The following is a 15,926-nucleotide window of genomic DNA, read 5'->3' on the forward strand; positions in this document are numbered from 1 at the left end:
GCAACTCTCTAAGTCGGTTTATTTTTGTTTGCGACTTTGGTATCATATAGATGGCTCTTGTGAGTATACACACCGGAGAGATGACCCAATGCGTGCGTGTTGTTGATGATGATTCTATTGAATCCCCCGATGAAGTTCAAACTTCAAGTTGTCGAAATAAAGGCAAGCGTAAAGAAACCTAAGGAGGCAGTGTTTCAAAGTCAGAAAAGAAGAGGCTGGTAAAGGTAAAAAAGTAAGGGAAAATTGTTTTTTGGGCCAAAAAAACAGCAACTATGTCTCATTAGTCTAATTTCTTTTTTGTACCATTTTTTCCTCTAATACCCTTTAATATTTTCTAAAATAAATCAAATAAATAGTTTAGCAAACAAAAAAAATTCAGAAAATAGTAAATGCTGATGAAATACTTATATCAACTTATAGATATATTTTTAAGTTCAAAAAATATTTAAATCATAAATTCATATTTTGTTCTAAAAAAGGTAGAATTGACATTCTACATAGTAGAAAACGTATTCTACTTTTTTCATTGAATCTACTTTGTTTAGAATATGTGTTCTACTTAAATAATAGTAATCTAAAAATCTTTAGAAAACACATTCTACGCTTAACATATAATTCTAAAATCCGTAGAAATCGAAATCTACACTTTACTAAAATTCTAAAACCTGTAGAAATCAGAATCTACATATTGCTATAAATCTAAAACTAGTAGAAATCGATTTCTAACATATTTACTCTATTCTACCTATTTTAGAATACAGGTTCTACGGATAAGGATAATATTAGAAGAGAATATTTTGGGAATATTCTGTTTCCTTATTTATTTATTAAAATCGATTTACAAAAAAAAATAGAAATAATATTTTTTTTAAAACAAAATCGTAAAAAAAATTAAAAAAAAAGTAAAATCGTTTCAATAAAAAAAACGTGATTACCCAAATAAAAACATCTCACATCATCTTCTATATTCCATTGATTGATCACCAAATTTTCACAAAAATTTCACATTCATTCTACCATGATTCATGTCTATGGTTCATGTGGTGTTTGGGAATTGGTTGTACCTTCAGGTTGGAGTTTTTCTGTTGATGCAAAGATAGGAGGAAGGTTACATGGTTTCCAATTGAGCTCCTTTATTGAAGAGTTTCAGAAAATTCTAATTGAGGATTTTGGTTTAAAGATAACGGATGCAGATTTGGAATTGAGTTATCTACCTATTGGATTGATCAATTCATCAGAATGTCCACCAGTGATCATTGCAAACTCAAGCCAAGTTCAAAACTTTCTAGGATTTTGTAAGAAGCATCCGTCAACTCAATTGTGTGTTACCTATAAAGCCAAGCAAGATAATGAGAAGAAGAAAGGGAAGATGAAGCAAGGTCAGGTTGATGGAGATGATTATGATGCTGACAAGCATAACAAGAAGAAGAAAGGAAAGATGAAGCAAGAGGAGGTTGATGGAGATGATGATGATGATGCTGACAAAATCATTTCTGAAAAAGAAAACAGAGAAACTTTAGCAAAGAGTTCTTTGCTCGATTTTGTTAAGAAAGGAGATCTTTTCCTCAACAAAACAGTGTTAAAGGCAAGGTTTGAGTTATGTGCAATGAAGCATAACTTTCACTACACAGTTACCAAATCCAATAAATCAGTTTGGTGTATTAGATGTGCTGATAAGGTGTGCTATTGGGGTGCCCGAGCAGAGTGTTTGAAGGGCTCTACATATTTTATTATTAATAAGTATGTCGGTGAACATTCATGCGCACCTTCAAACAAATCCAGTGGCGGTAAGACAACTTTAGCGAAAACAATAGGCAGTCTCATCATGCATAAGTTCGAAGGTGTCAAAGAAGGGCCTAAAGCAAAATATATTGTTCAGATTATGCGTAATGATTATGGATGTGAGATCTCTGATTCTTTAGCATGGGATTCCCGTGAATATGCAATCAATGCCGTCAGAGGTATTCCAGACGAAAGTTATGGAAAAATACCAAAATATTTGCACATGCTGGAAGAGGCCAATCCAGGTACCCATTCCTCTTACGAGACTGACGTCAATGGAAGATTTAAATATCTATTTATAGCATTTGGTCAATCAATTATAGGCTTCACCAATGTTATGAGACGTGTCATTGTTATAGATGGAACATTCTTGAAGAGTAAATTTAAAGGGGTGCTACTGGTTGCAACTGCTTTAGATGGAAATTCAAATTTGTATCCTATTGCATTCGGGATAGTAGACTCTGAGAATCATCAGTCTTGGGAATGGTTTATGAGACAATTAAAATTGGTTGTTGCTGATGGTAATGGCTTGGCTTTTATTTCGGATAGACAAGGATCTATTGCGAAGGCAGTTGAGAACGTGTATCCGCTAGCGGCACATGGTATTTGTATTCATCATTTGTTGAATAATGTGGTAACATATTTCAGAGGAAAGGGATTAGCTGGGTTGGTTTCTAAGGCTTCGAAGGCTTATAGAGTTGCTGATTTTAAGAGAATATTTGGTCATGTCTGCAATATCAGTCCAGCAATAGGAACCTATCTAATGGAAGCAGATGTGAAAAAATTGGCTAGATGTCAATTTATTGGATTCAGGTATGACATTAGGACAAACAACCCTGCTGAGTCTATAAATTCTGCTTTGCGTTCGCCAAGAGAGTTTCCTGTTATTCCTTTGTTGGACAGTATTAGAAAAATGCTGACACGGTGGTTTTTTAAGCGTAAGAAAAAGATTTCAAAACATAAGCATCCTTTGACCATAGATGTAGAGGAAAAGATTGAAAGGAGAATCGAGAAGGGAAAAACTTTCGTAGTTTACCCTATAACAGATAGTCAGATGCTTGTGAAAGGCGATATAATTGATTACTTTGTTGATTTAGATAACCGGACTTGTTCTTGTGGGAAGTTCAACCTCTTGAAGATTCCTTGTAGACACGCAATAAAAGCCGGTTATTCTGTTGGCAGAGAAGCACACACTTTGACTGATTTTATGTACACCACGGGAGCTTGGAGAGAAGCTTAGCAGGAAAGCATTAATCCTATTGATGTGCCTGAAGACTCTTGGTCCGTCCCAGAAGATGTGGAAAACTCAGAAGTGCTACCGCCTGAAACAAGAAGGGCTCTTGGAAGAAAAAGAAAAAGCAGATATGAAACCGTTGAAGACAAAATTCGATCATCACAAGGATCACAGGGAAGTAAGACTCGCAAGTGCAGTAGATGCTCTGGTAGTGGCCACAACAGAGCAACTTGCAAGATGCCAATATAGCCGACTTGTCTGCTGTTATTATGGGCAACTTTGTTTCGTTTTTCAGAAGATATTTTTTTGATTTCTACTTATTTGTTTTAGTTTTTTAGACAACAAGAATAATTTCTAATTACATTGTTTCATGTTTTATGCAACTTTGTTTAAATTTCATGTTGATAGCAATATAGTACTGGACTTCCCAGACTGCAAAAACCGACCAAAATACAAGGATCGATCGATCGTTTTATGTCATGGTCGATCTATCTAATCGATCTCAATATATTTAGAATTGCCAGACGAAGCGGTGCAGTTTTGATCGACCGGTGCCAAAACATCGATCCAGAACGATGGATCAGCTTAGATCGACCGGTCCATTTTATACAGAACGATCGTTCCATGAAGAACGACCGAAACAAAACGATCGATCGTTTCACAACCGATCGATCTCTTGATCAAGAACGATCGATCCCTTTCTCAGGGAAGTCATTCAGTTCGATTTCCATTGTTTTGGTAAGCATAAATCCAGGAAAACATAAAAACTTTAACATAAAACTTTAACTTTAACATAAATCCAGAAGAACATTAAAATTTAGGATAAAAACATAAGAACTAGTACAAGCTGGCGTCAATAAAAACATGGAATAAGACAATGAATAATATGAACTGAGAGTGATCAGTTATGGTCGTCAGGACTGGCGCTCCTACTCTGTCCTGGTGCTCGTCTGCTCCTAAGAAGGCGTGAACTTCGCTCTGCATCTGCTGCTCCGTCGGATAGTTCATCTACCGCATCATAAACATCCATGTGTCTAGTAATGTCAGGAATGTCTTCAGTCATATCAGCAGGCTCTGAAGTCTGTGGAGCGCGGCAGCAGGAAGGAGGAGGTGGACATCTAATCTTTGCAAGTGCACCCCACACCGTCTGCATCATTGTCGAAAGCTTAACCAATGTATCTGCAGTCCAGGCAAACTGCTGCTGCGGTATACCATCCAATGGCGGTGCTCCAGAGTCATACTGACCAGTATATGCGGGCAACAAGTACTCAATCGAGGGATCTGGAGTATGATCCACTCGGATATCATGAATGGTATCATCCTCATGTTGCCCTTGAGCAGGACCTGAAGAAGAGGAACCACGGCGACGCTTTGTAGCAGGCTGAGGAGACGGGCAAAGAAATTTAGAAGAAGGCATAAAACGCATGTTCTCCGCAGAAGTCAAAGACGTAATGGTAGGCTGTGGGAGCTTGCAGTGAAGGATAGTCCCATCAGGAACCGTAAAACGGTAAATTTTACCAGGGTAAAAAGTCCTGCTGTTGAAGAAGAACTGCTCATCAAATCTCTCAATCTTGGTCACACAAGGAGTCTTTGAAAGATCTATATCATAGAACTTGAAGATCCGAGTAAGTAAGCTGCCAATAGAATCCTCCAATGGTTTTTTCTCCAAAGCATGGAGACCTCTAAACTTCTTTTCAAACAACATCTGAGCAAACAATGCTCCCATGTTTATGGAAAGCTCTGCTGGAGGTTCTTCTTTCAGGCCATACTTAGGCCTGATAGCTACTGGAAGTCCATAATGAATAAGTTGCGCTTCATCCTCCGTAAGTGATCCTGCTTCTTCCTTTCCCAGTAAAAGATGACCCATATATTTTGCTACCACTCGCAATACCGGGTTTCTGACCATTGCAAGTTTAGCTTCCCGAGAAACATAAGAAGTGTCTGCAATCATATTCCATAGATAAGCCGCACAAGGGAACTTGGACAAAGAGCATGCCTCATGGTTGGGTTCAAATCCGAATAGAGTACACAGCTCCTGTATAGACATCTCATAAAGCACTCCACTGGATAAGAAAGTAAGTTTGCCTTCGCTAGCAACTTTGTTTTGCTCAGACTTGTAGTGTAACTCAACTGAAGAGAGAAACTGTATTACCAAGTCTGGATACATAGGTTCCGGAGTGTAGCCAAGAGTCCCAAGTCCCATACTTTTCCACATCTTTTTGACATCTTTGACAATTCCCATCTCCTTTGTAGTGTAATCGCAGATAAATTTTGTTGGTTTGAATGTCATCCGCTGCAACCCATTGTAGAGAATGCAGTGGTAATCACTCCAAGCAGCATTGTAGTCATGGTTTTTGTAGGATGAAACTTCTTTCAGCATCTTTTTACTCTCGATAGGGTGTCCACGAATTCTGATATTTTCGAATGGAGTCAATGGATCCCGAGGCCAAGGAGCTGCTTCTAGAGGCTTATCACATTCTGGTTGAGCTGAAGACGAAGCAGCTACTGTGTCATGTGTCTCTGGTGCCTCTGATGGTGTATTCTGGTTCTTCTTCCTTGCATATTTTTTCACCATTTTGCTGCAAAAAAACTTAACAAATAAGTTCTCAAAGATAAAATCAAGTTAATTGGAATATACACTGATTTGTTTCTAATGCACCTCAACACTCAACAGAAATCATCAAAGGAACATAATTTGAAACACCTAACCCTTCAATTTCGTTTTTTTTTAAGAACTAACCCTAAATTTTAAAATAAAACTTAAAACTATGTATTAAGGCATGGGCTGTGTGCGAAATTGTTCCTCATCATTACCATTATACACGATTTAACCCAAAACAACTAAACAAACTCAAAAAATTAACCTTTTAAAGTTATATTTTCGGATTGAAAAAGTGGGAATAGAGTTTCTTACCTTCGCAGATCGACTGGAATATGGATATAATCGGAAAGAGCTCTCGATCTTGTGTGGTTTAGGCTTTGGAATCGTCGAAATCGGGATAAAATTGAGAGAATTAGGGTTTAGAGTTGGGGTTTCTCCCTTTTGTTCTTGAAGGAGAAAAGGAATGGGCAATTGATCTTGCAATTATCGATTTTGAACACTTAAAATCGTGTTTGTTCGGTTCAAATCAAGTGTGATTTAAACCGACTTAAACCGAGATAAACCAGGCTCTCGATTTTTAACTAACCTGGGTACAGGATCGATCGATCTAAGCAAACGAACGATCGATCCACGTCGGATCGATCTTCCCCGATCGACCTAAAATGTGGTTGGTCGATCATTTTCCATTCCGGAAAATATAGTTAGTCTGTATATATTTAACATGATCGACCGACTAGATCGATCAGTTTCACTAAGATCGACCGACTAGATCGACCGACTATATCGACCGACTAGATCGATCAGTTTCACTAAGATAGACCAGCATCACCCTATCAACCCAAGTCCAGGTACTGCTTTCTTCCAAATACTGGGTTTTTATGATCTGCAAGTTGATTTTCCCTCTTGTCTTTATCTGGTTGCTCCAAAAACCATCATCATCTTTCCATTTAACCAACCTACTTTTCTTTTCTTCCATTACTTTGAGACCAGTTACAGCATGATACTCTTGCAATCCGAAACGCATAGGTCTCTTAGCAAAGGTGAACCACTTCTCATGTCTCTTGCTTGTTATCAACTCCTTACACAAGAAAGAGTGTACTAGCCTCGCCGAAAACTTCAGATTATTTTTCTCGATATTCATAATATGCGAGAAAAGGGGATCTTTCATCACTTCATCATATTCTGGTTCCATTTTTTTTCTCAGCAATTCGAGCAGTTTCAAACGGCAGCTGTTATTAATCTTTTTAACCTGAGGTTCCAAGCCTTCACCGTATTGACGACTCGGCAATTCCAACTCCATACCTGAAAATTAAACATAATTAAAATATAATAGCTATCAATAACTAATATGAATCATTAAAATAATAGATTGTGTGTGAAATCTTCGTTAATCATCATCTTAACAGACAATTTAACAAATTCAAAAATTGCCTCTTTTATAGATATATTTTCGAATTATAATACTGGTGATAGAATTTCATACCTTTGTAAATCGACTGAAATAGTGATAAATTCAGAAACAGATCACAAAATCTTCTCAGCTAGGTTCAAGAATCGTCGAAATCAGAGTGAAATTGACTGAGTTAGGGTTTATAAACTTGGGAATATGATATTCTACCCCTTGTTCTCCAAGGAGCAGAGAAAAATAGGTTTGATAGATTAGAAATTGAGTTTTAATAGTGTAGATTCGTGCTTGTTCGGTTCAAATCAAGTGGGAATCCAACCGGACTTAACCGAGTAAAACCAAAAAATCATTTTTCGACTAACCTGGACACGGGATCGATCGGTCTCCAATATACGACCGATCGATCTACTGTCGATCGAGTTATTGCAGATCGGCTAACCTGGGCTTCGCTCGATCAGAATATGGTCCGCAATTTTTTTTTGTTCTGAACATTTATCGGGATCGACTGATTCGGATCGATCGGGTGATTATGGGATCGATCAGTCCCGATGCAAAAATGTCTTCGTCGTTTTTCTTTTTTTCTTGGATTTTAATATATTTTTTTAATCATTTTCGTTTGAAAATATAATTTAATACTTAATATTTTTTTTCATTATTATTTTGTATTTTAATTGAAATTAGGAGTAGTATTGCCATTTTAAAAAAAATTAGTCTAATAAGACATAACCAATATAAGATTAGACTAATGGGACATAGTTACTATTTTTTTTGCCCAAAAAAAACAATTTTCCCAAAAAGTAAACATAAGCGAAAACTACATTTGTAAAATGCTACTTCATATGATTTGACTAGGTATAAATTACTTTCAAAGTCTCTCGTCGCCTCGGGTACCCTTGGAAACTACATTTGTTCATCTACACAAAGGCCTTATAATATATTATACACAACAATCAGAACGAGTGCCTTTCTGCATCGCCGCAGCTTATAGAACAAACAAAAACAGTAAATGATTCTGTTACTACCGAACACACAATTTTTTTAATCGCCTGATCATCATTTCTCCTCGAAATCGACATCGATGATTTGGGACTTAGGCGGCTTTTTAGAGTTACCCTTGTTGCTGCTGCTATTGTTGTTGTTACCGTCTCTTGAGAAGAAGTCGCCTTGTGGCTGCCACACAATGTTCCTACATCCCTCGCATCTGATCACTTGGTTCTTGTATCCTATGAACTGCCTCTTACACGCTGGGCATTCTCCCTGTGTGGTACAACAGAGGTTTCAACAGCATTTGGTTCAATAATACTGGTCGCGTCATATCATACACCAAAAGGAAGAATATAGACAAAAAAAAAAAAGGGCAAGAGCTACATACCTTGATGACGAAGTTATTGGCGACTGCACCAATGAGAAGAGGACCAGCAATGGGAAGAACCCATGTGGCAACAATAATCACTCGGAACAGCCATCCAGAGAGAGCAAACCAAAGAAAGAAAATGGTCTGGAAAATGCAAATCAAAGCAAATCCAAGATTAGAATTATTAACTCTGTTAGGATTCAGTTTTAAAAAACTACCAAGTCATTTGGTATACAAATCATTCCAGTGTTTATACGTCTGTCAAATCTAACATGAAAGAAAATCAATTCTGGTATTCATAATAGTCCAAGTCTGTAGCTTTTAATAAGAGATTATAGACAACACAAAAGGCAGGCAGATCAGGCTACTCATTGATACTGACTTGAGAAGTGTTAATCATCTTAATAAAGTAAAAAGTAACAATGTAATACTTACAGCAAAACTTCCACCGAGAGGTGTATTCAAGAAGTCACTGAATTGCTTCCTGTACTGTAAAACAAACACATGGACATTAAAAAAAAACAAAACTCAGCACAAGTAAGAGCCATGTAGGTAGTAACAATCAAGTGATGTCATTGCTCAAGTCCTTGTCTATCACATCACATTGAGATTCAATTTTACCTTGGGGAAATTTCTACTAAAATCGGCGGATAAGGTCCTGACGCGTGGGCTAATCCCATACTCACGATCAATCTCCCGAGCACGGTCCCCGGCAGAACTCGCGGCGGAGCTTAGACGGCGAGACACGGCGTACTCACGGTCGATTCGCTCGGCCGTTTTCTTGGCCTCAAACACGAACTGCTCGAACCCGTCGTTGGCGGTCCGCCACGCGTCTCTCCAGGCCTTTCCGGACTTGACGTTATCGGCGAAACGGTCGAAGTCGCCGCGCTGGAAGGATCTCACCTGAAGCAAGGGGGCTGCGGCGCGTGAGGTGTTGTTGTACGTGCGGAGGTGCGGGTATGGAGTGGTGAATCTTGGTGGAGCGGAAGGGGACATGAAATTGCAAGCCTTCATGATGATGATAGTCGAGAGAGCATGAGATTTGATTTTCTCGCAGAGCGATTGGAGGTTGGAAGAAGAGGACTGGACGAGGTTTTTGTGGTTACTCTTCGCCGTCGAGAAGACGCTCTAGATGATGATGATACCTTTTTCTTATTGGTTCTTCTTTTCTTGTCGGCCTCAGCTTTCATTAGATATGAAAAAGCCCAAGTATATGATATAACAATACAAAGCCCAAGCCCAAGCCCACTACCACTAATGAACTATATTGCGTCAAGTGTTAAAAATGAGCCAACCGTTAAGAGTTCGGAACGCTATAAAACCCAAAGCATAAAAATTGAAACTCAACCGGTGTCGCCTAGAAGTAGTTCCAGGGAAACTCAGAACAGCCTGTAGTAAGTTCACTTATGGATTTTGAAAGACATTTCTCGACAAATGCAATTAGTGAGGATAAGGAAATATAGACGATGGGAATCAGTTTTGCTCTCCGATATAAGGGTTTGATTGGCAGAACATTAACATCTAACATATTAAAACTCAAGTATAAAATAGGATTGATTGGTTACATGGATAGCATTTTTAAAATTCAGTCTGTTTGGATACTAATTATAGTTTTAGACAAAACATTGTTTGGTTACATCTTTTCAGCTATCTACCCGTTTTTTTTCTTTAGCCCGTCATGTTTATCTTTCTCCTCACGTAAAAATCACAAACAGAATAAATGCAATATTCCCTAACGATTTATGTGCAATAAATTTGTAAAATTTAATGATTGATTACCAAGATATTCTAAAAATACACAATGAATTAAATAAAACTTCCCTAATTATATTCCATGTTTAACGCAAACAAGTTTAATACTATCTAAGATTGAATCACATAAATGACGATATATATGATTCTGTTAAAAACAGAAAGGATAAAATATTGTTGCGATATCTACCCTTGCCATAAAGTCAACTTCACCTAGATTTCTTCAACCATCTATATATACTGATACTAAGATGAGAGACTATTCATACATCTCTCAAAGAAAACATGTCAAACCAAAGAAAAATGTGTCTTATCAAGGATCTCAAGCCTTACAGAGATGAATGGCATCTGACTCTCAAATTGCTTCATTCCTGGAAACAAAACACCAATTATGGAGGAAATACTCTTGAATGTCCTGATAGACCAAACAATAAGATTAAAACTACTTTTTACTTATATATATATATGTACATCGATTCTCCACTAATAACTGAATCATGAGTTTTCTCTCTTTTCTTAACAGGGTGCTAAAATACATGGCCAACCTTGACTACAACTTCTAACCTAGAGAAATCCTTTCATTGGTATGACTACCAAAGCTGAATTAGCAATCACAGAAATTGGAAATCGTGAAGAAACTTCATTATCTTTTCCTCTGAGTCTGGTTTCTATGGAGCTGGGTTTTTATCAACAGAGCTTCTACTGTTAGTTTCATTGCTTGACGGTGCTCCTGTTGCATGATTTAGATCAAGAACTATTAGAATCTAATAAAGAGCACACAATACCTAGATCGATTGAAAAAAAGATGATCCACGGTTCAAACCTTTATATGCTGCTATTTTTCAATAACGATCTCCATTCCTTTTCTCAGATTGATTTGGAATGAGCTCTATCTCGAAGATGACGAGTGATCTTTGGATTTTCGAGGGAGTTCTCTACCGTCAGTTAAAAAAAAAACTTTTTAGTTTTTTCAAGGAATGGGTTTTAACAATATTAGATAATTATGAGGCCAACTCACATTTACTAAACTCATTTGACAAAAAAAAAACTAAACTCAAAATTTAAAATACAGATGATTTTAATTTTTATATAAATAAAAATTACAATGTTAATATTGAAAAATATGGAAACATGTCAAATTGCTATGTAAAAAAATGAAAAAAAATTGTTTTTACCAATTCTTTATTTGACTAATTTTAATATAATTTCTACTCCAATAAATATATTAAAATCATTATATGAACTGCTTCAACAAAAAACTAATATAAAGTACCGTACAATTGAGTTCTGAAATTATTTTGTTTACAGCAAACCAAAAAAATATGTTCATTGGAGAAGAAATAAAACGAAGCAAGAGAAACAAAAAAAAAATGTTTACAAAAGACATTTTATATGCCCGAAGTTATTATAATTTTTTTTACTAAAATATATACCTTCAGTAATTACAAAGAAATAATTCATAGTCCAAAAGTGAAAATAATATCTGCCCAGTAGGGCGGATCAAAATCTAGTAAAGATTATGTTCGTTATTATCCAATCAACATTTACAAGATGCTAATGTTCTTCGAATACTCTCATATAAAGCATTTGATAGAACATTTGCATTTAAGATATATAAAATTCAAAAATAATTATATATAAAATTTATTTATTTTTATTTAATAATATAAAAAATTATGTTCATTATCAAAAAATAAATTTATATTTTAAAAATAAAAGTTTTGATTAGATATTTGAACTTTTAAAAGCACAATATTTCACATTCAAAATATAATATAGTTTATATAATTAAACATATAATTCATTATTTTTAATAAAAAATAAAATATTATATATTTATATATCAAATATTATAAAATAAACATATATATTATTTAAAAATAAATAAATTATATATTAATTTTAATGATAATATTTATATATGAATCATTTACTACTCTACCAATAAATAAATAATGATAAATTATATATAATTAACTTATTTTATTTAATAATATCTAAAATTATTTTTATATCCAACTAAATTTTATATTTTAAAATAAATTTTACATTTATTTAAAAAAAAAATATTTCACATTTACAATTTAATTTAATTTATATAATTAAATAAATTCATTATTTTAATAAAATTGTATTAATATATTATACTTTAATATATATTATATACTAATTTTACAATCGAGGCCCAACAATATATATTTATTTGGGTGATGGAAAGTAGGATAAGTCATTCAAACTTTTTTTTTTTTGTAAACTGACATTTTCATATTTAAATTAAAAAAGCAGGAAAAGAAAATATTATAAGCCGAGATGGTTTCAGTTTGTTTTAGGCTCAGCCCATTGTTCTAAATTAAAAGTACACATATCATAGAAATTTTGGGGCCTAGTAGAAAAACAGAAGATAGACGGTTGAAGTTTGCAGAGAGTATTATCGATCACTTCATTGTCATCGCCATCGATCATGATCAGAACCATAACTGAGACATGGAGGAGGAAGCTCGAGGGTTGGTGAATCAAAATTTTATATTGTGTCATTTTAAAATTCGAAATAGTCTTTCAATGAAAAATTTAGCCATGCATGCATGATGTTTTGTAATCATGACGAATAAGTCATTCAAAACATCATGCAATATAAAATTTTGAATTTCCTAGATAATACTATAAAAAAATTCATAAAAAAACTTGATTATGTTGGTTATTTTATTTTGGTCAACCTCTCAATATATCCAAAACAATGATCAAGATTTATAGATCTTAGTGCAAATTTTTTTAGTTTTGTGGGTTTTATCTTAGGACTGATCTTTTTTTTTTTTTGCTAACGATCTTAGGACTGATCTTGTGAACGAACAAACAAAAATACGATTAAAAAGTTGAAATGATCGTTCTCATGGCAACATAGATCTGCGCATAACTTAGTGGAGTTTTGATTTTAAATAAATCAGGTCTAGGAACACAACCATTTCTTTTCCACGACTGAGGATCAATTGAACAAGTGGATGATGAGAAAGCAAAGAGGCACGTTGCGACATAAACCCATGCAATCTTCAGTTCTCGACCCGTGTCACTTGTCTTTCTTTGTGTCTTTTCTCCACTTTGTTTCTCTCTAAAGAAGTTTTGTACCGTCTCTATTTCTCTCCGTCTCTACCCATTATTCTCTCCTCCTTGCTCTGTTGATCTGCTTTAGTTTTTTTTTTCGCTTTCGAAGTTCCTGCAGCCTAAACAGGTTTGTGGTCTTTTCGTCTTTAGTTAGACCTTTTCCTGTTAGAGTTTTCATCTGTTTAGGTTGATTTAGTTAGTTGATAATAGTGGAAGATAAGATAAACCTAACCATTTTATCAGGATATGTTTAATTATTTCCTTCAATGTATTAGAAATTGTGTTTGCATGAACCTTTCTTGTCCTAGTGAGTCTTTTTTACCTTTTTTTTATGGTTCCCTAAGACACTCTTGTTTTGATTAGCAACTTAGATGCACTAAAATGTATCTCTCTGTGTCATTATTTGCTTAATGAAATTTACATACTTATAAAAAATGGCTCTCTCTCTCTCTTGAGCTCAGAATAATAGCATATACCCTTTTCGACTCTGTGTTCTTGGCAGAATTAAAGATACCACCATGAGTCAAACAATGGAGGAGAATGAGTGTTTCGAGAGTGAAAGCAAGATAAGTTGGATTTGGAGTAAGGCAGTAAGTGTTGGGAAGAAGGTTCTAACAGCTGGTGTTGTAGTTTCTTCAGCTCCACTCCTGATTCCTCCACTTGTTGTCGCCTCCACCATCGCCTTCATCTCCTCTGTTCCTTTTTGTCTCTTCTTGGCTAACTACGCTTGCACTCAAAAGGTCATGAGAACTCTTCTTCCTCCTAATGAAGAAACAAGTGGAATGGAGAAAGATGAATATTCGTCTGATGAGGACGTCAAGCTTGGTCATGGTGCTATAGGCATGGCCGAATTTGATGAGGCGAAACCGGTTCTTATAGAGAGTGAGGAAGATGAGGAGATGGCGAAAGAATCAACGGGCATGATAGAGAAAATCAGGGACGAGGGTAGAGCTGAAAAAGAACAAGATGGTGAAAATTCAGGAAATTCCAAATCAGAGAAGGTTCAAGATCAGACTGGAAAGCAAGAAGAACCTAAGACTGGACATGAAGGTTGTTTGTGAAGGTTATCTAAAAATGTTATTTTGCTTGAAATAGATCTTATCGAGACTCGACGCTTTTTTTTTTGCAGGGGAGCTTGAGAGCAGTACAACTGAAGCTTCAACGGGAAAGGAAGAGGAAACATCTTCTAACGAGGTTAAGACTTAATCCATTCTCAATTCTAATCTGCAAACATTGTTGTTATTGGTGTTGTTTTTACGGCTGAACATTCTGCATATACTAATATGATTATGCTGTTGAGTGATTCACTGGCCCAATAACTAAAAATTTGCATTGCCATGTATATATTAGTAATTGTCTTGTTGCTTTCTATGGGTGAAAACCCCAAGCAATATGGTTCATGGCATGTCAAGATTAGAAAAAGGGAAGGTCAACAACATCAACATGGTTTTGTTGAACTTTTTTGTTCGATGTTGAATTCTATACATGGTCTTGTGATGTTTGATATGAACTTAGTTTATAGGTTGGGTCCAGTAATGTCGAGGCCGTGTCAGTCCTTTAAATCCAAATGCTTATTTATAATGTCCTGGTTAAGGATCAAAATTCAAGAACCAAGGTTAATTCGTAATTGTGGATGTCAACACCCTTAAGATGTAAATGTTATACCAGTGTCAGAAGCTCTAGATAACTGACTAAAAAATTGTTTTAAAATCATTCTCTGATGTCTTGACCAGCCTATAGACCAAGCTGTAAGTGCGCCAAGTGGAACAGGGGAAGAGAAACGAAAAAACACAACTAAGAAAAAGAAAAAAACCGGGCGTGCAGGTAACCGGTTTGCGATTCATCCATCTGAACTCATGTTTTAGGTTCTTTAGTTTGGAGGACAGATTGTGCATACACTAATTATAATTGTGGTGGTTTGGTGTGCTTTACCGGAAATGTATTGAATATGTTCTTTTTTTCTTTTTACTATTTTTTGTGTCATGCTAATCTTCTCTATGTATCGTTCCAATTTTATAAGGGACATCTTGAATATGTTCTTGGACTGATGTTTTTTTCAAGTGTGATGGTGTCTTTGCATATAGTTAGGCATGTAGTAACATTTTTGGACTCAACTCTCTTCTTGATTCTACAGATGATTTCAAAATAGTGAATCTGTCGAAATAAGTAGGGTTTTGATGAAATTAACGAGGAATGTTGTGATTTTCAGGTGTACAGTGAGAAGAAAATATGGGAGAAGATGGAAGAGGTGAGGAAGGTAGTAGGATACAGTGTTGCAAGGAGTGCTACGTACGCAGAAGAGTTAAAGGCTCTTTATGTTTTCACAGGCGTGGTCGAGCCTCCACAGTCGAGTTTGATCAACCAGGATAGTCATGATATTGCAAATGTTTGTGTTAGACTTCGCTTCCTTATGTCTGTTATTGGAATAAATAAATAAACTAGTTTGATGGTGTGCTTGCTTGTTGTGTACTAGGCTCAGACTCTTTCAAGTCTCGAACCTGTAATGTGTAGTAAATCTTAACTTTCTGTATTTTTCTTGTGGCTTTTCATCCTAGTTTTATTTATTTGGATTTGCAAACAATAATCTCCTTCTATCCCCTTCAGGTAAAGCTGTTTTCTATAGCATTTCACCTTTCAACTCTTTTTTTAAGTCGGTCACATTTTTATATATCAATAATTATTGAGTTTATGGACTTGTTAC

At 35.5% G+C, this 15,926-nt stretch overlaps 3 protein-coding genes across 4 annotated transcripts; 2 read left to right on the forward strand and 1 right to left on the reverse strand.

Annotated features, from left to right (window-relative positions):
- The first annotated feature begins 1,018 nt into the window (after positions 1 to 1,018).
- LOC130508507 (uncharacterized) lies at positions 1,019 to 3,022 on the forward strand. Its single transcript, XM_057004055.1, has 3 exons — positions 1,019 to 1,453; positions 1,550 to 2,027; positions 2,106 to 3,022. Exons 1-3 carry the CDS (start codon positions 1,019 to 1,021, stop codon positions 3,020 to 3,022), a joined length of 1,830 nt encoding a protein of 609 aa, XP_056860035.1.
- Positions 3,023 to 7,838: 4,816 nt separating this feature from the next.
- LOC108834042 (uncharacterized) lies at positions 7,839 to 9,534 on the reverse strand. The gene is made up of 4 exons (XM_018607411.2): positions 8,999 to 9,534; positions 8,813 to 8,866; positions 8,396 to 8,521; positions 7,839 to 8,280 (listed from the first exon to the last, which is right to left on the reverse strand). Exons 1-4 carry the CDS (start codon positions 9,389 to 9,391, stop codon positions 8,077 to 8,079), a joined length of 777 nt encoding a protein of 258 aa, XP_018462913.1. The 5' UTR covers positions 9,392 to 9,534; the 3' UTR covers positions 7,839 to 8,076.
- A 4,176-nt stretch (positions 9,535 to 13,710) lies between these two features.
- LOC108834043 (uncharacterized) lies at positions 13,711 to 15,679 on the forward strand. Of its 2 annotated transcripts, XM_018607413.2 has the most exons (4): positions 13,711 to 14,275; positions 14,355 to 14,419; positions 14,959 to 15,049; positions 15,435 to 15,577. In XM_018607413.2, exons 1-4 carry the CDS (start codon positions 13,744 to 13,746, stop codon positions 15,443 to 15,445), a joined length of 699 nt encoding a protein of 232 aa, XP_018462915.1. In that variant the 5' UTR covers positions 13,711 to 13,743; the 3' UTR covers positions 15,446 to 15,577. The 2 variants fall into 2 exon arrangements, with proteins under 2 accessions (XP_018462915.1, XP_018462914.1); XM_018607412.2 differs by lacking the exon at positions 14,959 to 15,049 and having other exon boundaries at positions 15,435 to 15,679.
- Positions 15,680 to 15,926: the final 247 nt, after the last annotated feature.

The sequence above is a fragment of the Raphanus sativus genome, chromosome 2, assembly GCF_000801105.2.
Source record: "Raphanus sativus cultivar WK10039 chromosome 2, ASM80110v3, whole genome shotgun sequence".
In the NCBI taxonomy this organism is placed as follows: Eukaryota; Viridiplantae; Streptophyta; class Magnoliopsida; order Brassicales; family Brassicaceae; genus Raphanus; species Raphanus sativus.